The sequence below is a fragment of the Anabas testudineus genome, chromosome 18 (assembly GCF_900324465.2).
Source record: "Anabas testudineus chromosome 18, fAnaTes1.2, whole genome shotgun sequence".
NCBI classification, from domain to species: domain Eukaryota; kingdom Metazoa; phylum Chordata; class Actinopteri; order Anabantiformes; family Anabantidae; genus Anabas; species Anabas testudineus.
The window spans coordinates 12,516,466-12,540,651 of NC_046627.1; the positions used below are offsets into that span (position 1 = coordinate 12,516,466).

General features: G+C 37.7%; 3 protein-coding genes across 3 annotated transcripts in view; all 3 read right to left on the minus strand.

Annotated features, from left to right (window-relative positions):
* LOC113168347 (CD276 antigen-like) overlaps positions 1-23,240 on the minus strand; it is an 82,414-nt gene extending 59,174 nt beyond the window's left edge. The window contains exon 1 of the mRNA XM_033326535.1: positions 22,513-23,240. The gene's annotated coding sequence lies outside the window, so the exon portion shown is untranslated. The remainder of the gene's footprint in view (positions 1-22,512) is intronic.
* Positions 1,228-23,836, minus strand: LOC113168490 (junctional adhesion molecule-like). The gene is made up of 6 exons (XM_026369524.1): positions 23,496-23,836; positions 21,225-21,566; positions 3,180-3,524; positions 3,097-3,141; positions 2,745-2,864; positions 1,228-2,494 (listed from the first exon to the last, which is right to left on the minus strand). Exons 1-6 carry the CDS (start codon positions 23,548-23,550, stop codon positions 2,139-2,141), a joined length of 1,263 nt encoding a protein of 420 aa, XP_026225309.1. The 5' UTR covers positions 23,551-23,836; the 3' UTR covers positions 1,228-2,138.
* Positions 18,006-23,476, minus strand: LOC113168529 (myelin-oligodendrocyte glycoprotein-like). Its single transcript, XM_026369602.1, has 5 exons — positions 23,255-23,476; positions 20,649-20,990; positions 20,496-20,540; positions 20,131-20,229; positions 18,006-19,835 (listed from the first exon to the last, which is right to left on the minus strand). The coding sequence occupies exons 1-5, from the start codon at positions 23,328-23,330 to the stop codon at positions 19,717-19,719; spliced, it is 681 nt and encodes a 226-aa protein (XP_026225387.1). The 5' UTR covers positions 23,331-23,476; the 3' UTR covers positions 18,006-19,716.
* Positions 23,837-24,186: the final 350 nt, after the last annotated feature.

The following is a 24,186-nucleotide window of genomic DNA, read 5'->3' on the forward strand; positions in this document are numbered from 1 at the left end:
TTCTCAATGGTGACTCACATCAGTATTAATAAATATAAATAAATACACATTATCACTTTGCAGTAGACGCTTAATCCTCCATCTCAGAAGAGAAGACGTTGAACTATCAAATGCCCTGCAAACATTATGAGAAGCCACGGAACTGCAACAACATCAAAACAAATTATGGAAGTGTTTGCCTTTTTTATATATTTAGTATTTTATAGAGTAACACTCCTCTTCATGTTTAGCTGATCCTAGAGTGTATGTTACAGGAGCTCTATAATTCTGATTTGTGTAGCTCTGTGCTGAGAGAAGGACTTTACTGTAAAACCTTCCGCATATAGTGAAACGACACACCTGTTACAGCAGCTGTAAAGGAGCTGTGGAAGTGCCACACCTGCACAGGTAATACTGACAACGTGTTTCTCACAATGTGTGACAGCTTTGATGAAGTTTATTGCACTACTATTGTTTTTATTGCTTTTTTGAAAAACACTTATGAAGGAATGCCCAATTCACACTAATTATAGAAAGTTTGTCTCTTAATCATTAAACACAGGCTTGGAAATAGTAGAAAAAAACTATATTGTCCTTTTTGTAATGATTATTCTAAGTAACTTAAATCAAAGTTGATTCAAAGAAATTAATGTTATCAACATGTTTATACATGATACAACTAAACCCTTTTTTTTTCCAGTGATGCTGCTAAGAGGTCATACAGTACGCCACCATGGTGAATGTACAATTTGTGTAGGGGTGTTAGTTGTCACAGTAGCTATGGCATACATACAAATTAAACATAAGATATTTATAGATATTTACTTTGTGGTTCTCAATAACATTGTTATAAAAGGTTAAGCAGGATGTTTAAGATTGGATATTTTGACAAATTAAAATATGTTGTCTGTTTATATTTAGTTGATAAGTTAGGTATAAATATATTTGTGACTTGTCATTTAATTTAAAAGTAATATTTTTTATAGACAACATAATTGCTTTCCCAAAGCAAATTAATTTGTGATTGCCATTAAGTTGTATAGCAATGTAACACCATAACAGGTAATCGTCACTTAAGTGAAGACACATCAGCTTATAAATATGCTCAGTGATGGGTATGAAAATAAGAACTTGTATTTATCTAAAACCATCAGTTTACAAATTATTTGTGAGAATGTATAGGAAGTAATAAAAAAACTGAGGAAGATGGAGCGTTCATTCAACTAAAAAAAACATCTGTGTGTTTTATTGTTAGATTCTGTTGTTTAAATTGTTTCAACAATGATTTTTAATATCAGTATTTAGAGAGTAAAGAAGCTGCTGTGAGAATCTGATGAAAGATCAATAGTTTTCATAGGCTCTGTCTATGTGACATTTTAATAAGCAGTAGCATCTTGTGTCAGCCAATTACAGTATTATTTGTGAATTCATGTTCCTTCACTCTGCACATTGGAAAACTGATCTTGATTCTGTTGAAGTGAAGATGCGAAGTTTGTTCTAAATGTCAACGGTGTTTGTTAACTTGTGTTAAAAAAAAAAAAAGAGCTACCCAAGTCCAAAACTCACCCAATGTGAGAAGAGATTTTCTTCAAGTCTGACTGTTTCTTGAAGGAAAATACAATAAGACACGACAACAGTTTTACAGGTCAACACAGATTCAAAAGTAGAGAACTGTTAAGACTAAAGATAGTATTGTTACATCTGGTATTTAGTATTTTGTTGTGTGACTGAAAAAGTTTCTCTGTCATGTTCTGTGACTGAGACAAGATAAATGTTACAAAACTGATCACGTTTCAGGTTGAGAGTAAATCAACTGTGTCCATGTAGATCAGCTGATCTACCAGTCGTGCACATACTGCAGGGTAAGTGGTTTGATCCCTGTGTGTTCTTGGATTATATAGTGAATCCTCTATGCAGCACATTGACATAACAGTTGTCCATACACATTCCCCATAGGATCAATAAAGTACAAAAAGTAGGAGCATAGTTAAAGGTAGTGTAGTAATAATACCTATTACATACAATCATAGCTTCAATGACTAATTTGACATACATACACAAATATTCACACATATACTTTTTAAATACTTTCTGGTTAGATACAACTCTGTATCTTTGCTTTGTCTTCAGCTTAGCTGGGTGAGAGACACAAGAGATGCTCATGTACCACAGCTGTCTGTGCTGTCCACACTGTTAGTGTTGCCCACGTTGCCAGTGTTGCCCACGTTGTCAGTGTTGTCCACGTTGTCAGTGTTGTCCACGTTGTCAGTGTTGCCCACGTTGTCAGTGTTGTCCATGTTGTCAGTGTTGTCCACATTGTCAGTGTTGCCCACATTGTCAGTGTTGTCCATGTTGTCAGTGTTGTCCACATTGTCAGTGTTGTCCACGTTGTCAGTGTTGCAGGTGTTATCCATCTTGATGTTGAACCCAGTCAGGAGAGTTTCCTCAGGTCCATTCTGTCCCTGTTCTGGGTTTTGCCTGTTGGGTTGTCTCCTGTTTTGTGCTCGGCACATACCTGTACAAGACAAAAGATGTTTTCATCGTTGTCCAAACTGGTTCATTTCTGTTCTTTGACCTCTCTGTTAAACAAATGGTCAAATTTCAATTTGTAAAACTTTTTAAACCTTCCTTTCTGCAGAGAAGCAAAAATACAGAAATCAGTCTATGTGTTTAGGAATGAGGCACAAACCAAAATCAATGGGTTATTTTATCAATATGTGAATTGTAACCAAATGTTGTAGAACCATAAAAATGATGTGACTTACTTTGACGTTTCCACAAAATAAATCCTGCTGCTGGACAAATGATACACATAAAGCAAAGAATCGCGATGCCAGCCACAAACCTAGAGCTGATACAAGTGGAATCAGGGGAAGTAGAATCGGCTAAAATGGGAAAAAAAAACAAAAAAAAAAACATGAGATTTAAGATTTTTATGTTTTATTGTTATTGTTTAAAAAAGCGTTGAGACACAGTGTGGTTGTTAAAGTTCATGAAGTAGCATTAACAGTTTTGTTAGATCACAATGATATTAACACAACTGACCTACTACAAACTCCCAAAAGATGATGTTGTAAAACCTGACAGTTTGTTTACTGTTATCTCTATAATACTTACTGGGATCAGACTGCTCAATTTTTTGGTCTTTTGTTTCCACTGGATCTGTTGAAAACATGTTTTATTAGTTTGTCTGTACTCACCAACAATCAGGGTAACGCTGCCTGTCTTGACCTGACTTTGTAGTTTAGGAAGACAACAGGTGTAACTTCCTTCATCTGTTTCTCTTACATTGGTCAGTTTTAGTGAAATGTTTCCTTTGTGCAGTTCATCATGGAAGAGAGAAGTTCTATGTTTAAATTGTTCATGTTGAGGATCTGGATCATCCTTCAGACTTCTATAGACATGTACTGTCAAGTCTCCATTGAATGTCCAGTCCACTCTTAAAGTCGTCACATCAAATGGAGGCTCCAGGTGGCACGGCAGAATGACGTCATCTCCAACTACAGCTCGAACTGGTTCATGTGATCCAGTCACATTTGACTTTACTGCATAAAAAAAACCCACTGGCTTTAGATTCATAGTCAAAGAATCACTGAGCGGTTTGTTCTCAGTATAAAAGATGAGGAACCTTTGGTCTAATTTCTTCCTTTTTAATCAGGGGGTGATCTGCTTTTCTTTTCTTTTTGTTTTTTAATGCGGAACATGCACAGTCCATGTCATATATTTTATAAAATACTGTGATTATCTGTTTCTCTTTCTAAAGAAAATCCGTCTAACTTACCAACACTAGGTTCTACAACAGCTTCCTGATGGATTTAAGGAAGGTAACATCTGTATTGTCCAGTATCAGATGGAGTCACTTTGTTAGGTCTGTGGGGTTTTTTTAAATATCCAATTTGCAACAGATAATGAAGTGAGTGTGCCACCATTGTGTTCAGAGCAGTAAAGAAGAGTTTGCAGATTTTACTACATAACCAAAACGTACATCATCCCCTCTACTTCCTGCATCACATTTAGTCAGTGGACCTATAAACAGATTTTAAAAGGAATTTCCATCATCATCCTGAACAGTATGTGTTACTGTGTCCTGCTTCATTTCAGTGTTGTGGGATATACTGTGGCAAGAAAAACTTTGTGAACCTTTCGAATTGGTGTCACTTTTCTGCATTAATTTGTCATAAAATGTGCAAAAGTCACAACAATAGAAAAACACTGCTTAAAATAATACTACACAAAGTTTTCATGTTTTTATTGAACATAACGTGTAAACATTCACAGTGCAGGGTGGAAAAAGTATGTGAACCCCTAGCCTAATGACCTAAAGAGCTAATTGGAGCCAGGAGTGTGCCAACCTTGAGTCCAATCAGTGTGATGATATTGGATGTGTTGCTGAAAGCTGTCCTGCCCTTTATAAACACACACCAGTCTTGGGTTTACTGGTTTCAAGAAGCACTGGCTGATGTGAACCATGCCTCGCATAAAAGAGCTCTCAGAAGACCTACGATCAAGAATTGTTGACTTGCATGAAGCTGGAAAGGGTTACAAAAATATCTCCAAAAGCCTTGATGTTCATGTGTCCACAGTGAGACAGACTGTGGAGAAAGTTCAGCACTGTTGCTAGTCTCCGAATCCGAAATTGCACTGTAGATGACATCTCTGTCACTCCTCTGCATTTGTCGGATCACTTCTTCATTCAGCTCACAGTCTTCATCTCTAGACCATCTCATTCTTCCACTGCATTGGAAACATTCCGCCGCAACCTCAGATCTCTCAACCCAGAGAAGCTTTCTTCCCTGGTTTCTGCAGCGCTGCCCTCATCACAGGTTTTATCCACCTACGACGCCGACGCAGCCACGGACAGGCTCTGCGATACTCATTCGTTCTGCCTGGATAGTCTCTGCCCGACATCTACTAGACCTGCTCGTCCTTCAGCTTCCAACTCGTGGCTCACTGACCAGATCCGTGAACAACGCACGGTGCTCAGGAGTGCTGAGAGGAAGTGGCGCAAAGCCAAGTCTCAACCTGCTCTAACTGAGTATCAGGATTTGCTTCAATCTTTCTCTTACCGTGTCACCAGGGCCAAGACTGAATACTACCAGGACAAGCTCAGCAACACCACAGACACCAGAAAGCTGTTCTCTACTTTCAAATCTCTACTCTATCCACCCCCACCTCCACCACCCACCTGTCTCACAGCCTCCTTTTTTACCAACAAGGTGGCAGCCATCAGCTCCCAGTTCTCTCCTCCTGACAATGACATTCTGCTTACTAAACCTGACGATGCATCTCACTTCACTTTTTCAACACTGTCAGAGGACAATGTATCCACTCTCCTCCTCTCCAATCGCCCAACCACCTGCTGTCTGGATCCGATCCCCTCTACTCTTCTTCAAGCTATCGCACCAACACTAATACCAGCCATTACACAGATCATCAACACCTCTCTCACAACAGGAACCTTTCCCACCTCGTTCAAGCAGGCCCAGATTACTCCACTGTTGAAGAAACCTTCTCTGGATCCCTCCCTTGTGGAGAACTACAGACCGGTCTCTCTTCTTTCATTCCTGGCCAAGACTCTGGAACGTGCAGCCTTCAATCAACTCTCTGACTTTCTTTCCCGGAATAACCTCCTTGATGTCAATCAGTCTGGCTTCAAGAGTGGTCACTCCACAGAGACGGCACTTCTGACTGTTGTGGAATCCATATTCTATTAGATCTATCTGCAGCCTTTGACACTGTGAACCATCAGATTCTCATGACTGCACTCTCAGACCTGGGCATCTCTGGATCAGCTCTAGCCTGGCTTCGGTCATACTTGTCCAAACGAACCTTTAAGGTATCCTGGCAGGGGCGTGTCTCTGACTCTCATAACCTCTCCACCGGTGTACTGCAGGGCTCAGTCCTTGGTCCTCTTCTTTTTTCAATCTATACTTCTTCTCTAGGCTCTATCATCCATTCTCATGGCTTTTCTTATCACTGCTATGCAGATGACACACAGCTCTTCCTGTCTTTTCCGCCAGATGACTCAACTGTCTCATCTCGCATCTCTGCCTGTCTCTCTGACATCTCTGCCTGGATGAGAAAAAGACACCTTCAACTCAACATACCCAAAACTGAACTTCTAGTCTTCCCTGCCAGACCTTCAACTCAACACAACATCAGCATTAACATTGGATCTGCGGTGATATCCCCTACTAAGTCAGCCAGAAACCTGGGGGTCATCATTGACGACCAGCTGACCTTCACAGATCACATCGCCACAGTCGCTAGGTCGTGTAGATATGCCCTCCACAATATCAGAAAGATCAGACCCTATCTGATGGAGTACATGACCCAACTCATTGTACAGGCGTTGAACTTATCTCGCCTGGATTACTGCTATGCACTGCTGATGGGGTTACTGGCATCCACGACCAAACCCCTCCAGATGATCCAAAATGCGGCAGCACGCCTCATTTTTAATCAACCAAAAAGGTCTCATGTCACACTGCTCTTCAGATCTTTGCATTGGCTTCCTGTGGCTGCAAGGATCACGTTCAAAGCTCTGTCTCTTGCCTACAGAGTGGTTAACTCCACAGCTCAAACTTATCTCAATTCAATCATTCAGGTCTACATCCCCTCCCGTCCACTGCGCTCAACCAGGGAACGTCGTCTGGTGGTACCAGCACCACACAGTCGACACCAAGGAAAACTGTTCAGCTCAGTGATCCCACGATGGTGGAATGAGCTGCCTACCTCTGCACGCTCAGCCACCTCACTAGCAATCTTTAAAAAACTGCTGAAAACAGAACTCTTCCACATCTTCCTTTGCACTTAAAAAAAATAAAAAAATTCTACCCTTTCATTCTCACATCTCTTGAAACAGTAACACTTTTTTGATAGCACTTTGCTTTGATGTTGTTTCTTCTTGACTTAGATTTTGTTTGCTTGCCTTGTTCCTCACTTGTAAGTAGCTTTGGATAAAAGCGTCTGCTAAATGACTAAATGTAAATGTAAATCTAATTGTATCTGTAGCATTTGTTGACTTAAAATGTTTTGGTACTCGGAGTTCAAAGGTGCTGAGATGACCTTAACTTTCTTTGTGAAGAAAATCTAAAAACTGACAAATGACCACAGTATCTGTGTTCATGGTATGAGTCCCACTAGTGAGCTGATTTATGTCTATTACATTTCTTTTCTCATTTGATCTCTAATTAGATCTTCCCTCTTGCATCAGTGCATCATCACTTAGTTTTGTTCTCTTGTTTTGCCTGCTGATGTTAACAAAAATAAATAATTTAGAGCAAGAAAACAAAAAAATATTTGGAAAAGGAACAGTATGACTGTGTTCCTGTACTTTGGGAGAACAATGAGTACAATAAAACACTCTATTTAACCTCTTAGGACCTGGCGACCTCACATTTTGGGGTGATGCTGCCAACCCAAAGGGCCTTTGAAGAAAGTATGAAAGTGAACACCTTCAAAAAAGGATACACAGCTAGAAGCACACCATTTCCTTTGTTTTTACATGTATTTGTCCAAAACAGAAGAAATAAAAAAGGTCGTATTAAAAACTGTCAGAAGTACATTTTACCATCCTCTAAAAATATTGGGTTTGCTCAGGTTGGTCTAAGGTTCTACAAGGTCTAAAGGAGACAGAGGGTTAGTATAGAAAGAAGATGATAAGATGGAGCTCAAAGGTGGTGCAATGAACTTCAGTTTTTTTTTAAAGAAAATCTGAAAACTCTGATGAATGACTAAGGACTGACGATCTGTGTTCATAGCATCAATCTCACCAATGTGTCACCATTTAGTTTCTCTTGTTCTGCCAGTTGGTGCTGAGAAAAATTATAAATTTGGATCACTAAGAAAAAAAAGGAAAATCTTGTAGTACATGTACGATTTGTGTAGCTGTGTTAGTTGTGAGAGTAGCAGTGGTCAGAGCTCAACAAAATCAGCATACATAAAAGTTGAAAATATATTTACTGACTGAAATATATTTTATGTGGTTCTCAAAAACCTGTTCACAAAAGGATATATTATCAACATATTTGTGACTTGTCCTCTACATTAAAAATTAACATATGATTTTTACTTTTATAGAAAACGTAGTGTGATTAAAATTGCCTTCCCCACAAAACAGGATTTGGAATCGTAGTTGCCTCATCACCGTTCTGTTGGTGTTTTTGTCTCCCCCTGGTGTTTACCTTCTCACTCCCACCTACAGCCAATTCCTAAAGCCCTCATTTGGACCACCTGCACTCTTCACTCTCCTAGATTTTAATTAGGATTTGTTTCACCTGTGTGTCCCCTTTTCTTTAAAAGCTTCCCTCAGTCATCATTCTTGTTGTCAGTTTCTTATACACACACATCCTACTGGTTAGTCTGTGCGTTGATTGTTATTATGTTGGTTGTCACTTTACATTGTCACTTTATTTTTTTTTTCCTCAGGTCTGTGTTGTTGTAGTGTGCATTAATTTGTGTCTTCTGTTAGTTATCTCTCTGTGGCAAAAATAAGTGCGCAAGTCTCAGAATAGATTAAAGAAGAATGATCGGCTATGGCGACCCCTGCTTTCCCTGCCTTAACCTAACCTTACTAGCACTTTGGTTTTGAACTTGAATCTGCGGCCTGTCTGTCCTGCACTATATAGAAAACAACATGGTTTGAGATTGAGACTGATTGTCTGCTGAAAACAAGCTAATTATTTCATCTTTTCTTTATTTGTCATGTAATGCAGAACAGAGATCTTACTGTAACTTTTGTAATAATGAGATTTAAACAAATTGAACACTTAGTCTAAAAGGTCTCTCTGGACGAATTTGATCATCTTCTGGTGGAAGATCCGGATGGAAAGTTTTGTACTATTGGTACAATTTTGAATGTGCAGTTTCTGTTGTGTTCCTATACATGCATGAGAATAACATAATAAAACAACATTGTCATCCTATCTATTATTTATTCTCTTGAACCTCCACTGAAACTCCTGTATAACTGGGAATTAGATTCATAACTATTATCCTGATAGTAAAAGTTTCTATGTTATTATTGGATTTATTAAAGGACAACAACAAAAGAGATGCAGAGAAATGGACCGTTAGACTCGATTAAACTAACAGTAGCTTTCACCTAAACTACTGTGACCTCAATGCCCAAACTAAGATAAAGTAACTCTGCATAGGCCAGCGAAATGCTGTGGTTACTACTTAATATAGAACTTTACCAAACACTAACATTTCTCACACTTTGAAGTTTTGCGGATTCAAGAACTTAACTTGGGTCAATTTGATGCTGAACAGCAATTTATGGGATAACCATGACCAAACAAATAACATCTACCATACATGAAAGCTGTAATGTCTCCATTGTTAACTGTTGTTAAAGCTATGAAATATTATCAGAATCACAACTCAAATGGCATTTCATTTTGTAAAGGTGAGAAACACCACTCAATCACGCCTGGTGGAACCATTTACAAAGCTACACAAGAGAACTCAGGTTTAAAGGTTTAATGACAATAAAATAGAATAATAAATGTAGGAAATTGAAGGGTGTAGTGTATTAAGAAGTCTGTTCTCAATGTATAAAACCTGTATCAATTTAAATTCTAAATGAGAAAACACAAATAAAGTTTAAAAACACAAAAACAAACAAACAAAAAAGGTTAACAACTTGTATCTCTTTGGTTAAAAGAGACTCAATTTTATTTGCACCAAATCACAACAGAAGTCAACAAGGTTTTGGACCTTACAGAATAATTGTATAAAGAATTACATAGAAAACCCAACAAGCCCATTTGAGCAAGCTTTAGGCAACAGTGGAGAGGAAAAACTCCCTTTAGAGGAAGAAACCTCCAGCAGAACCAGGCTCATAGTTGGCGGCCATCTGCCTTGACTGGTTGGGGTGAGTGGAAAGAGAAGAGAGAAAAGAACAGTAGGCACAAAAACCACAACAAGCAGCAAGAACATTGGGCAGGTCAACTGGATTCTGGAGATGTACAGCTCAACTAATGGGTTATTTTTACAAATATTTGATTTGTTACCAAATGTTATAGAACCCTGAAAAAGATGTGACTTACTTTGATGTTTCCACAAAATAAAACTTGCAGCTGGACTCACAAAATAGAAAAGGCAAGTAAACCACGATACCAGCCACAGCTCCAGGGTCGAGACAAGTGGAGTCAGGTGAAATTATGTGTCACAAGACAAGGGACTAATTATAAAAAAGAAACAAATCAAATGATCCAGTTCTGTAATAAATGTTAACATGTTTACCTCCAAATTTTTTAAACAAAACAAGTATAAGGTAACAAATGATTTATTGTTGTTTTATTTTTGGTGTTTAAAAAAGTTCTATGCAGATATAATGTGGTGGTTAAACTTTAAGAAGTGTTGTTGGTGCTTAATTTTAAATGTGTGCATATATTATGTTTAAATAAATTATCGCTGAGAAGAGTCCATAGTCTGTGACATTAAACAAACATTTATAATCTATAATCTGTGACTTATCAGTCATAAAGTGCTTTTATGAGAAAAGGATGCAACAATGTCAAACCCAACAGGTTATCCTTCTCCATAACTTAGTCACTTCAATTTTAAACATGCACAGACTAAGCTAGAAAAAAATAAATATAAAAATATGCTTTGAAGAGCACAGATAAGGAATTACTTTTTTTTTACCTTCAGGATTTGTCCACTTTTTAATTTAAACTTTTTGATTTTAAGAAGCAGTAGCAGTCAGTTTTTTGTGAATCCATGTTGGTTTACTCTGCACATTTGAAGACAGTCTTGGTTCTGTTGAAGTGAAGATGCGAAGTTTGTTCTAAATGTCAACGGTGTTTGTTAACTTGTGTTAAAAAAAAAAAAAGAGCTGCCCAAGTCCAAAACTCACCCAATGTGAGAAAAGATTTACTTCAAGTCTGACTCAGTTTCTTGAAGGAAAATACAATGAGACAGTTGAACCACAGGTCAGGTTTTACAGGTCAACACAGAATCTAGAGTTATAAAACATTTAAATAATAATGATAATAAAATAAAGTACAATAGAACACTACAGAGTAAAAGGCAAACAGTGGAATGACAAAAAAGAAAAAGATAAAAGAAACTGCAACAAAAGATAAAAAACATTCTGTTGTCGTTTTTGCAAACTTTAAAAATAAAATATAAAATTTTTGTTTGTTTGAGAATTGTACACATTGTAAACAGTAAAGTGTCTGTTGCTCTCTGCTGATTATTTGTGTGAGTCGTTGACAAACACAATTTTATCAATTTAAAGTAAAACTATGTTGTTGATTTAATATTTAATGACATTTCTCTTATCATTAATTATGTCCTGGTGCCCGTTTTTCAAACATACCAGTAGATGGTGACACTAACCTGAGTAAACTAATTCTTCATTAAAGTAAAACTCTGAAACCAGGATTTAGATTTTGCCTTTGTAACATAGTCAACATTCTGTCTTTAACATCACTGATGAAGATCTCCTAGTTCACACTATTATTTGATTATTATAAAGTGTGATAAAGTCATGTTCTTCATGCAAACAAGTTCAACAATGTAACATTACTTAATGTTATCTGTTAATCTGTTAAGATTAACTACAGTATTAGTACATCTGGTATTTAGTATTTAGTTGTGTGACTGGTTGCTGAATAAAGTTTCTTTGTGTTTTAGGTTGAGAATAAATCAACTGGCTCCATGAGGATCAGCTGGTAGATCAGTTGTCTACAAACTGCAGGGTCAGTGGTTTGATCCCTGTGTGTTCTTGGATTATATAGTGAACCCACTAAGCAGCAACTTGAATACAACAGTTGTCAGTAAACATTCCCATAAGTACAAAAAAGTAGGAGCATAGTAAAAGGTAGTGTAGTGATAAAACATAATTCCATCATTGACACACAACAAAACTCTGGGTTTCGCAATGTCAGAGTTTGTTAAACATGGTTCCTGAAATACTTTTAATTAAAAAGCATTTTCTAGAAATAAAACTCTGCATCTTTGCTTTGGCATCACCTCAGCTGGGTGAGAGAAACAAGAGATGCTCAAGTACTACTGTTGTCCATGTTGTTGCAGAGAAACTTCCTCAGGTCTGTCCTGTCCCTCGTCTGGATTTTGTGCTGTACAAGACAAACGATATTTTCAGTGTTGTCCAAACTGGCTCATGAGCCTTTTCTGTTCTTTGACCTCTCTGTTTAAAAAATGGTAAAAATTAAATAAGTAAAACTTTTTAAACCTTCAACACAGAAACATCTGTCTAAAGAAACAGAGAAGCAGAAACACAGAGACAAAGTGTTTAGGAATGAGGAACAGATATAAAACCAAAGTCAACGGGTTATTTTTATGTGAATTGTTACCAAATGTTATAGAACCATGAAAATGATGTGACTTACTTTGACGTTTCCACCAAATAAATCCTGCTGCTGGACAAACGAGACATATAAGACAAAGAATCACAATAACAGCCACAAGTCCAGGGCCGAGAGGAGTGGGATCAGGGGAAGGAGAATTGGCTGAAATGACAAAAGAAATGGGATTTAAGATTTTTATGTTTTATTGCTACTGTTTAAAAAAGTTTCTTGCAGACACAGTGTGATTGTTAAACTTTATAAAGTTGAGGTCTGCTCATAACAGTGTTGTTAGATCACAATGATATTAACGCAACAGACCTACTGAAACAAACTCAAACTCCCAACAGATGATGCTGTAACACAATTTTTTATGTGGTTCTCTTTATAATACTTACTGGGATCAGGCTGCTCAATTTCTTTTTTTTCCACTTGATCTGTTGAAAACATGTTTAAATTATAATTCATTGTAAGTGGAAACATGTTCTGAATATAAAACACTTGAATTTCATTTATAGATTTGTATTAGTTTGTCTGTACTCACCAACAATCAGAGTAACGTTGCCTCTCTTGACCTGACTTTCCAGTTTGGGAACATAACAGGTGTAATTTCCTTCATCTGTTTCACTTACATTGGTCAGTTTTAGTGAAATGTTTCCATTGTGCATTTCATCATGGAAGAGAGAAGTCCTGTGTTTGAATTGTTCATGTTGAGGATCTGGATCATCCCTCTGACTTCTATAGACATGCACAAATTGTCCATTGAATTTCCAGTCCACTCTTAAAGTCGTCACATCAAATGGAGGCTCCAGGTGGCACGGCAGAATGACGTCTTCTCCAACTACAGCTCGAACTGGTTCATGTGATCCAGTCACATTTGACTTTACTGCAGAAACAAACACTGGATTTAGATTTAGTGTTGAAGAATCACTGAGCAGTTTGTTCTCAGTATTGTATAAAGTTATAAAGGATGAGGAACCGTTTTACTTTTTAATCAGGGGGTGGATCTTTTTTTTTTTTGTTTGTTTTTTATTCATAAATGTTTAGGCCTGACTGCATGAAAAGATTTGTTTGATTAGCAAATATAATGGCTGTTTAAAATTTCACCTAAATCACAGTCACAGCACTCATATGCAGTCATATGTTGACTATGGTCACAATAGATGAACTGACCTACAGTGCAAACTAAAAATCATAAGTTTTCAAAAGTGGAAATGTTTTACTTTCTTAGTGAGATAATGCTGAAGACTACTAAAGGACAAAAGAGTAAACAGGAAAGACACAAAAGCATGTGCAAACAAAAGCAAGTGTACAAACAGATGGAGACAGTCCAGCTGGACCTGATGCTGTTTTTATCCTCTGATCATTTAAATTCCACTAAAATTAACATCTAACTGAGTAAAATAACTTTTAGATTTAGTTACTGTTTACAGACAGGATTTACTGATTTGAACAAATCCCCAGTAAAAGATGTACACAAGACAATCTGAATCAAATCAAATGTATTCAAACATGCAGCAAAGCAAAAAATAAACAGTAATATGTAAAACTATTCTTTCATATGTAGTTCACACTAAAACAGCCTTGTTTCTGCTGTTTGACTTCAGGAAGTAAAGTTCATTGTGAAGTTACAGTAACAGAAGCAACAGATATCCAGATCAACTAAAACATTAGATCCGATAATTTGTTACAGATACTGAAGGTAGTGTGCCACCATTATGTTCAGAGCAGTTTGCACATTTTATTACGAAGCCAAGTATGCAAATCATCCCTCTGACTTCCTGCATCACATTTAGCCAGTGGACCTATAACCAGATTTTACCAAGGTTTAAATCCCTCTGAACAGTATGTGTTACTGTGTCTTGCTTCAGTTCACAGTATTGAGGCATATAATCCTGTAAAATTTAGTTTTGGAGCATTAGTAAAAGTTTTCTGTCTTTTCCAGAGATGCTGCAGCTCGAACAAATTTCACCACATTTCGTGTGCTTTTTAATTTCTAATTGTTTTAAGAATACGAATGTCTTGATTTAACAGAAGCTTCTCAATATTGTACCTTACAGGTGAAAGTGCTCAGTTTCTTTCCACCTCTGAAACAGATGATCTGAGAATATTCTGAGACAATTAAAGCTTAAAGGTTCAAGAATTAAAACGCAGTATTGTTAGAGCTGAATAAACCTTCACATCTGACAGATAGTAAGAGTTACTGGTAACTGTAAAACCTACCTGAATTTTGTGCCGCGTTTGGATCAAAAAACAGAAAAAAAGTAGTTAAAAGTGGATAAGTAATAAGTTGGATCATTGTAAATGTAAGAAAAATAAGTGAACTATGGATCAGTTGTTTTATTTGTCGACGAACAGCTGCCAGCTCTGAATATCAGGAAATGAACTTTACTTTCTTTTTCTGGTTGCTCTTGTCACTGCACAATAAGTAAATGCGAAGATATTTAACATCTTTTTGCATGTTTACTGGACAGATTTCAGTGTAACCTAAACAGGTGATTTCTTCTGATATTACACTTTTTAGCTTTTACAAATCACAAACAGTGAACATTCACTGCTTTTTAGAAGGATATTTACAATTAAATATTTATAATATCTGTGGTGTGAACCAACATTTATTATCACTGTAACTGGATTTTACATTAAGCTGTTTCCTATCAGAATATCAAGTGGTACAACCACAGTATGTATTGAGTGGCTCCAGTAATCACTTCTCTTTTAATCATCATCTGCTCACAGCTGTTCACCTGATTTATTACACATTTGTCTAAATTTAACAACTGAACACGGCCGTGAAAAACTAATAAAGCTGTAGCCTCTGTGTGATGGTAACATGCAGATTGAACTCCTTTAGTGACGAAAGCAGCAAACTTGCAGGATCTATCATTAGATTAGATTATGTTTCTTTGTCGCCACCCAGTGGTTTGTTTTAATGTCAAAGCTCTTTTTAATGTCACGTTTTGACTTCATGTTTCACTACCTTCTGCAGAGGTGAATTCATGGAGACACAGTAGAAGTATAGAGTGTAACAATAGAGACTCAAGTGTAGTTTTTATGTTTTTAAAGGCCAGTATTTTCTGTGCTGTAAGACAGAACAGGATTATTCATTTTTAGAAAGGAAAAGTAAGAACGTGTGTGAAAGACCAGGACCTGAATGTGCTTCTTTTTGAGCCACTTCTTTGTTGAATTGGCCGTGTGTTTTGGGTCATTGTCACACTGGAATACTGATCCACGACCCATTTTTAATGCCCTGGCTTAGGGAAGCAGGTTCCCACCCAGGATTTGATGCTGCATCGCCCCCTATCTATTGTCCCTTTGATGTGGTGCAGTTGTTCTGTCCCCTTAGCAGATGGTGTTTTGGAGTCCTAGGCAGCATTCCTCCTTCTCCAAACACGACGAGTTCTGTTGGTGCCAAAGAGCTTGATTTTGGTCTCATCTGACCACAACACTTTCACCCAGTTTTCCTCTGAATCACTCATACGTTCTTTGGCAAACTTCAGACAGGCCTGGACATGTGCTTTCTTTGAGCAGGGGACCTTGTGGGTACTGCAGTACTTCAGTCCTTCATGATATTGTTTAGAGCTTGACCTCCATTCTCATTTCATTGATTGGACTCCAGGTTTGCTAACACTTGACTCCAGTTGAAGTTAAGTGGCATCATCGGCACTGTGTAAAGAGGCAAGGTTTGTTTTCATGAGCTGAGAATATTTGTACAGTGGGGAAAAGGCAGTAGATTTGCCCATGAAACAAATTAAACTAATGATATAGTAACTAGATGTGAAGTGGTAAGATTGCCAGCCTCCATGCGGAAAACTTGAGTTTGAATCCCGGCTGTGATCTAACTCCAGTAGGGGTCCTTAAGCAAGACCTTCTTATGCTTTTCCTGTCTTTACCTCGTGCCTCACTTGTAATTTGCTTTGGAGAGTAACTTTGTGTGAGAAGTGGCACAATCTGTCAGGGAAAAGAGAGCTGCTTATATGACGGAGGGTGAGAACAAGTGAAACAGATGAAATGATGAGGACAGAGGAGAGACAAACAGTCCATATATCAGCACAACAGGAAGTGGCTGGGGAACAGCGTAACAGAGGTGTGGCCAGGTAAGTATGACAGAGAGAGAGAGAGAGAACAGGGACAGGAAAAATAAAACCAACTGCGGCAGGATCAGGCAGGGACCATGACCTGAGAAACGTAGAGCAAGCAAAGGTCGTAGTAATCTAGTCCAGCCGCAGGGACTCAATGCATCTATAGAAAAAGTTAACGTAAGTTCCTTTGCCACAAACTGACTATAATAATAATAACAATCAGAAAAAAAGAAAGTCAGCCTTCTCTGCAAGCTGATACTGGACGTCAGGAAAGTTTGAATATTTTAGTAAAAATCAAAATAAATTCCATTTTTAACCAGGGTCCTTCTTGCTGTTAGATGACAGTGCAGACTTACCAACACTAAGTTCGATAACAGCTTCCTGGTGGATTGAAGGAAGGTAACATCTGTATTGTCCAGTATCAGATCATTTCAAAAATAAATACGGTATCAACTAAAACAGTTACTGTACACTGACAATTAAATATTTAATTACTGTGAACATCAAACCACTACACCACCATTACACAGTGGGACAGTCAGGATGTCATAGAGATGTAGTCTGACACTTTTCTATCTATTTTTATAGCAGTGGTGGAACATACTTTTAAATAAATTACTTCATCACAAACCCAGTTATTGCCAATTTAATATCACAAATCAGCTGTGGCTAAATGCAGAAGTAGTGTAATGTGAATCCCATATTTAACATTCATAGTCTCAAATACACTTGACAAGATTAAGGTAATTGAAGCCCTCACTGATCTCTGCACTTTACATTTTTTTCACTTCAAACCTTTTCTGATAAAGGAACATGCACCTGACATACCTTTTTACTCAGTCTCTTTAAGAGATATATTTCCTTGGGATTATGGCCACTGTAAGTGTAATTAAACAAAGGAAACTCTGTTTGAATGCATCATCTTGGAAATTCTACCACAGACTACAGCACCATCTGGTGGACAGCTGCCTGTACTGCATGTAAAATACAGTAATACTGAATTAACTTATTATAATAATAAACATAATTACATAATAATAATGCCCACAGTCCCATCAGGTAATGTTATGGCTGTACTTTAGGAGGCTGTTGCATATACAGTATAAGAAAAGACAGGCCTTCTCCAAATAATCTAATATTCAAATGAAGCCCCACATTTTTAGTTTTATAATTTAAAATAGGTTTGACGTTTTTTAAGTGGAAAAGCACAACTAAGCTAATATACATTAAATTATGTCATAGACATTCGTTTTTCCTCAGTTGGTGGCAATATTAAACAGAACTAAATGTTAAATATTTGGTTAGGAAATCAACATGTCATTTTAATTCACATTGTTCTGAACACCAAAACTGAAGATTCAAATTTAAACAGTTTTTCCATCATATAGTTTCTCTGTAAAAGCCTTAGAGCACTTTTTAGGAAAGGAAAAAAAGTATTTATTTTATTTAGCAAATAAATGTGTACAGAGCAGAAGAAGTTGTCTGAGGTTGCTTAATATGAAGACACTCTACATGGGGCTGATTTTTAAAAAGGTTTTTAGACAAAAAAAACCCCACAGAATTAAAAGAGGGGGTACTGACTTTGGAACAAGACTGTTTATGTTCAGATGAATCCACTCACACACAAACCTGCTTCTTTGAATGCTCAATAACTTTTAATATAAGACATTGTCTCAGATGAAAAACAGTTTAGTTCATTTTGCAGAAAAAAATTGCTAAAGTACAAAATTCCTTCTTTCAAAACTTTCAGTCTGCTCTGATTAAAGGCACAAAACCAAAGAGACAATCTAGCTCATGTTTATAGCACTTGTTGCTTCACTTCATAAAAAGCATTACAGAGGCGGAAAAGAGATAAAGTGGTTAAATGATACATTAAATCTTCAGGTTAGAAATTAGATTGATTATATGAAGATAGATTAGTTTTTAAAAATAAACAACACATCCTTGTGATTGATTTCATCACTAGCTTGTCTGCACAACACTCATCACTCTTTCTTTGCACAGACTGATGGACGCTAAATGCCACATCCAACATCATCCCAGCACTTCTGACCTGTAATTACCAAAAAAGAAAGACAGAACTACACAAACCAAAACCTAAAACCATGATTAACACAACATGATAATAATTTACATATTTATCTGCCGGATTCCCTTCCAAAAAAAAAAAAAAAAAAAAAAAAACATTTAACAAACAATGTTAAATACTTGTTGTGCATCAGAGCCTCCAATTCATGTTTCTTTGTAGTCATGACTGGTGGTTGCTATCAGCTTCTGAATATCATGGTACTCCTGAAAGTTGTGCACTGATTCACACTCTCTAGTTTTTCTGGTTCTTGGAACAAAGTGGTAACAGCAACCGTTGATCTCAGACCAACCAGAAAAGCAAGACAAGAACCTTTCGACCAAGTGAATCCTTACTGAGGGCAAATCGATAATGAGTTTTAGAATTTTTTCAATACAGTGAAAAAAAAAAAAGTAAAACTTACAGTCACAATGAAAATTAAATTAGTTCCCTTACAGTTCACAATTCTATGTACTTGTGAATTACAGAACTAGTGTAATTTTTTGTATTTGAGACACAGAAAACTATTGTAAAAATGATTTCAGATTTTACAAGATGAAAATCATGCTCTTTGGCATAACATCAAAGCAGATAAAAAAGATGAAAAACTCCCTCTGGTGATCAAAAATAATTTCACTACTAGCCCCTTCCTTGGAGCAATCTTTTTTCTTCCACCAGAGGAGCCACTCTCCCAGTTTGGTAGTTACAGCCCCCAGGGTTCCTCTTACCACCGGTACCACTTGGGCCTTCACCTTCCACATCTTTTCTATCTCTTCTTTCAGCCCTTGGTACTTCTCCATCTTCCTGTTGTTGCTATCTCTTGGGATTGCCACATCTATCACTACAGCCTTGTTCTCCTGTTTGTCCATAATTTGTCAATTACCAATTTGTCAGTCTGTATCTGGAGATCCCACAGGATCTTAGCTCTGTCATTCTCAACCACCTTTGGAGGTGTGTCCTATTTTGACTTTGGGACTTTTAGCCTGTACTTGGCGCCTGTACACTATTGTTAAGGCATTTCACGTATGCCCTGCCTGCTAGAGAGAGCTGGTTGGGAAAGTACGATGCTGTCCTCGTCGCTGTTGCTGCTGTCGATGCTGTCGATGCTGTCAATGTTACCTTTAGTCATTTAGCAGACGCTTTTATCTTTACAAGGCAGGGCAGCATGAGGAGGACTTGCCGAAGGACCCCTACAGGAGGTAGGGGAGACTGGGGTTCTGGGATTTGAACCCCAGTCTCCCACATGGGAGGCGATGATGTTACCACTACACTAACCAGCCGCCATGTTGTTGGTGCTATCCTGGTTGTCCTCGTTGTTAGCATCGTCCACATTGTCTGTGTTGTTGAACACATTCAGAGAAACTTCCTTGTGTTTGTCCTTTCCCTCGTCTGGGTTTTGTGTTTAACACATACAAGACAAAAGACGTTTTCAGTGTTGTCCAAACCGGCTCATGAGCCTTTTCTGTTCTTTGATCTCTCTGTTTAACAAATGGTAAAAGTTCAATATCTTTTTAAACCCTTAACACAGAAACTTCTGTTTGAGGCAGCAGAGAAACAGGAACACAGAAATCAGTCCATGTGTTTAGGAATGAGGCACAGACATAAAACCAAAATCAACGGGTTATTTTACCAATATGTGAATTGTTACCAAATGTTACAGAACCATGAAAATGATGTGACTTACTTTTCCACCACATAAATCCTGCTGCTAGACAAACAAGACATATAAAGCAAAGAATCACAATAACAGCCACAAGTCTAGAGCCGCGAGGAGAAGAACCAGCTGAAATGACAAAAAAAACATGGAATTGAAAATTTTTATGTTTTTATTCTTATTGTTTAAAAAAGTTTCTTGCAGACACAGTGTGGTTGTTAAAGATCATGAAGGGGGACCAGAGGTCTGCTCATAACGGTGTTGTTAGATCACAATTATATTGACACAACTGACCTACTAAAATAAACTTTACAAACTCCCAACAGATGATGCTGTAACACCTGACATTGTTAGTTTACTTACAATTCTTATGTAGTTATCTTTATTATACTTACTGGGATCAGGCCGCTTAACTTTTTGGTCTTTTCTTTCCACTGGATCTGTTGAAAACATGTTTAAAATTATAATTCAGTGGAAGTGGAAACATGTTCTGAATATAAAACACTTGAATTTCATTTTTAGTTTTGTATTAGTTTGTCTGTACTCACCAACAATCAGGGTAACACTGCCTTTCTTGACCTGACTTTCCAGTTTGGGAACATAACAGGTGTAATGTCCTTTATCTGCTTCACTAACATTGGTCAGTTTTAGTGAAATGTTTCCTTTGTGCATTTCATCATGGAAGAGAGAAGTTCTGTGTTTGAATTGTTCATGTTGAGGATCTGGATCATCCTTCAGACTTCTATAGACATGCACAAATTGTCCATTGAATTTCCAGTCCACTCTTAAAGTCGTCACATCAAATGGAGGCTCCAGGTGGCACGGCAGAATGACGTCTTCTCCAACTACAGCTCGAACTGGTTCATGTGATCCAGTCACATTTGACTTTACTGCAGAAAAAAAAAATACTGGATTTAGATTTAGTGTTGAAGAATCACTGAGCAGTTTCTTTTCAGTATTGTATAAAGTTATAAAGGATGAGAACCGGTTGGTCTATTTTCTTTCTTTTTAATCAGACGTGGATCTACTTTTTTTTTTTTTAATGCACAGTCAATGTCATATATTTTATAAAATACTGTGATTATGGTCTGTTTCTCTTTCTAAAGAAAATCTGTCTCACTTACCAACACTGAGTTCAATAACAGCTTCCTGGTGGATTGAAGGAAGGTAACATCTGTATTTCCCTGTATCAGATGAATTCACTCTGGAGACTTTCAAGGAGACGTTTCCATTGATCAGCTGATCAACAAACAGTCTGGTGCGGAAATTATAAGAGGGATTTTGACTCTCAAATAATAAACGTCCATCTTGGTGAACGTGGACGTCCTCTGGGTGCAGATCAGGTCTGGTCCACTCTAATCTCATGAATTCTGCATCAGTAGCAGGTTGAAGACGACACGGTAGAACGACATCAACACCAACTGAGACTGTGATTTTCTCAGTTGAACAAATCAGAGTACTGTGTCCTAGAAGACAAAAGAAATACAGTATCAACTACAACAGTTACTGTACACTGACAAATAAATATTTAATTACTATCAACATCAAATACTAAACTAGAACAATAAAGAAGAGCTTGAAAACCTGTCATCTCTACACTGTATTTAAACTCATCTCACTGTGATGGAAAATGTATATTAATGGATGTTTGTTGTGTTTCTGTCAGCAGGTAAACAAACATCTAAACATGACATTTTTTTATGTTTATTTTTCTGGTAAATGTTGAATTAAAAATTATTATTAATTTGATTAACAATAAAACTATTCTTTCATATTCACTCGAAAACTGCCTAATTTATTCTGTCTGACTTTAGGAAGTAAAGATCATTGTGAAGTTACAGTAACAGAAGCAACAGATCAACTAAAAGATTAGAACAGAATAGTTACAGAATAGAATAGTCTTTATTGTCATTGTAACAGGTACAACGAATATCCTCAAGAAGCACAATCTCTGTTGGGCTTTTTTCAGCAGCTCAGAGGTGTTTGCACTCCAGGACATGCTCTCCTCTGTGTGAACTCCCAGAAAGCGGAAGTCTGCCACTCTTTCCACCCGGTCCCCATTGATGATTAATGGTGGTATTTCTGTCTTTATTCTACTGCAGTCTACTCACTCACACTTTTGCGTATGTGGATTTTCACTGTCAGCTTAAAATGACCTAAGAGATGGACAAATTACTTTTGGTTATAACGTGAGTTACAGTTAATAAGGGGAAGCGGGTGCAATATTTGGCAACTCTGAGGTGCCGACATCTGCTGGATCAGTGGTTTTCACCTCTGACCTTGAACGTTTTCCTACAACGAGTAGCGGGTTCGAATCCCGAACAAATCATTTTTCTTAATTTATTTTAATGTAATGACGTGCGACAGAATATGTGTGTAGTTGACATTTATTGCTCCAAAGACGAAACGCACAGGTTTGATGTTTGAATGAACACAGACTAAAGTAAAGAAGAGATTTCCTCGGTCCACTGAGGATCCTCCGATTTCAGACTCTCCAGTAAAAAGTAGAAGCAACGTTGACGCTGCGTCGGACTTGTTCTTGACGTTCTTGTCGAAATACTCGTTAGCGTCGTGTTAGGTTTAATAAAACAACGATAAACAATCAAATCGGCATCGACAAGGACAGATAACCAGCTCTCTTCCTGTTTCCAACAGCTGCCGCTGCTTCCGTCGCCTGAATAGCGCGTCAGGAGACGCTGCGCCGGTCGTTTTTGCGCTGTCATTGTCTCCATTTTTAGTTTAGCTCGAAAGCTAAGCGCCCATGCGTTTTCCTAGGTTGTTCAAAAACGTGTAATTTGCCACAGATTGTGAAGGGTGTATGACACCAATAAGTTCAGAGCATCACTGTGTCCTGCTTCAGTTCACAGTGTTGTGGGATATCATCCTGTAATCCTACTTTTGGAGCATTAGTAAAAGTTTGATGTCTTTAATGTCGCTGCAGCTCAAACACGGCCGGCTACTCCACGTGTTTCTAACTCCTAATATCTGAGAATAATCAGACAAGTTTAAAGATTCCCGAATATAATCTGGTTATTGTTAGAGTTAAATAAACCCTCACAGCTGACTGATAGTACGAGTTATAGCTATATTGTTAAAGTAACAGGAGAAATAAAGAATGAATGGCGGATCAATACAAAATGAAAGTATCACTTACCTGAGTTTTTCGCCGCGCTTATATCAAACAACAGAACAAAAGTGGTTAAAATGGGATAAATAATAGGTGGGATCATTGTTATTGTCAGAAAAATAACTACGGCTCAGTTGTTTTATTCTTCAATAAGCAGCTGCCAGCTCTGAAACTGAACTGGAACTGAACTTCACTTCCTCTTTTTGTCATTTTTATGAATGTGATTGTACAATAAGTGAATTCCTGCCCACATAAACAAACATCTTACCAGATGTGCGAATGGTCCAAAGCATGTGTCGAGTAATGAAAGGGGACGGGGTCATTTGGGCGTCGGAAGCCTCGCTGCCCGGCTGTACGTGAGCGATTCGGGAAGTGTATTTTTGTCGCGAGGTATTACAGCTATGTAGACCACACAGGCTCCATTCAAAATGTGGGTTTTTGAAGGAGAGTTGAGAGTTTGGACACTAGAGTTTGGAGAGCGTTTATATAGTTTGGAGAGTTTAGGGAGAGAAATTTAGGGAGAATGAGGAGAGTAGGATAGGTGATGGGATGGAGCCAGCGAGGAAGACGAGGATTTCCCCTGTTCTGTACATCTTTGTCCAAGTCCACAAGCATAACCTGTGCCATATACCGAGTTCCACAAGCATTTCAGTGTCACCTTTCAGAACAACAGCTTAACCTGTCATATTATGATATTACCATTGTGGGAAAATGTAGACACACATGTGAAAAAGTATTGTGACGAGCCTCAGAGTGAACAACTCTCTTTTATTTTTATAACTCAGAACAGAGTGACAACAGGTCTCAGTGCAGTCTTTAGTCACCCCCGGAAGCACTAAATCTCCCGCCTGTTTCTCCCGGGTTCCCTCTTCCCCACCCCCGGAAGCACACCTGACATCACACAACTATATACACTACAAAATAAAAGAACCAATTAGAAGAACCACATAACACGTAAC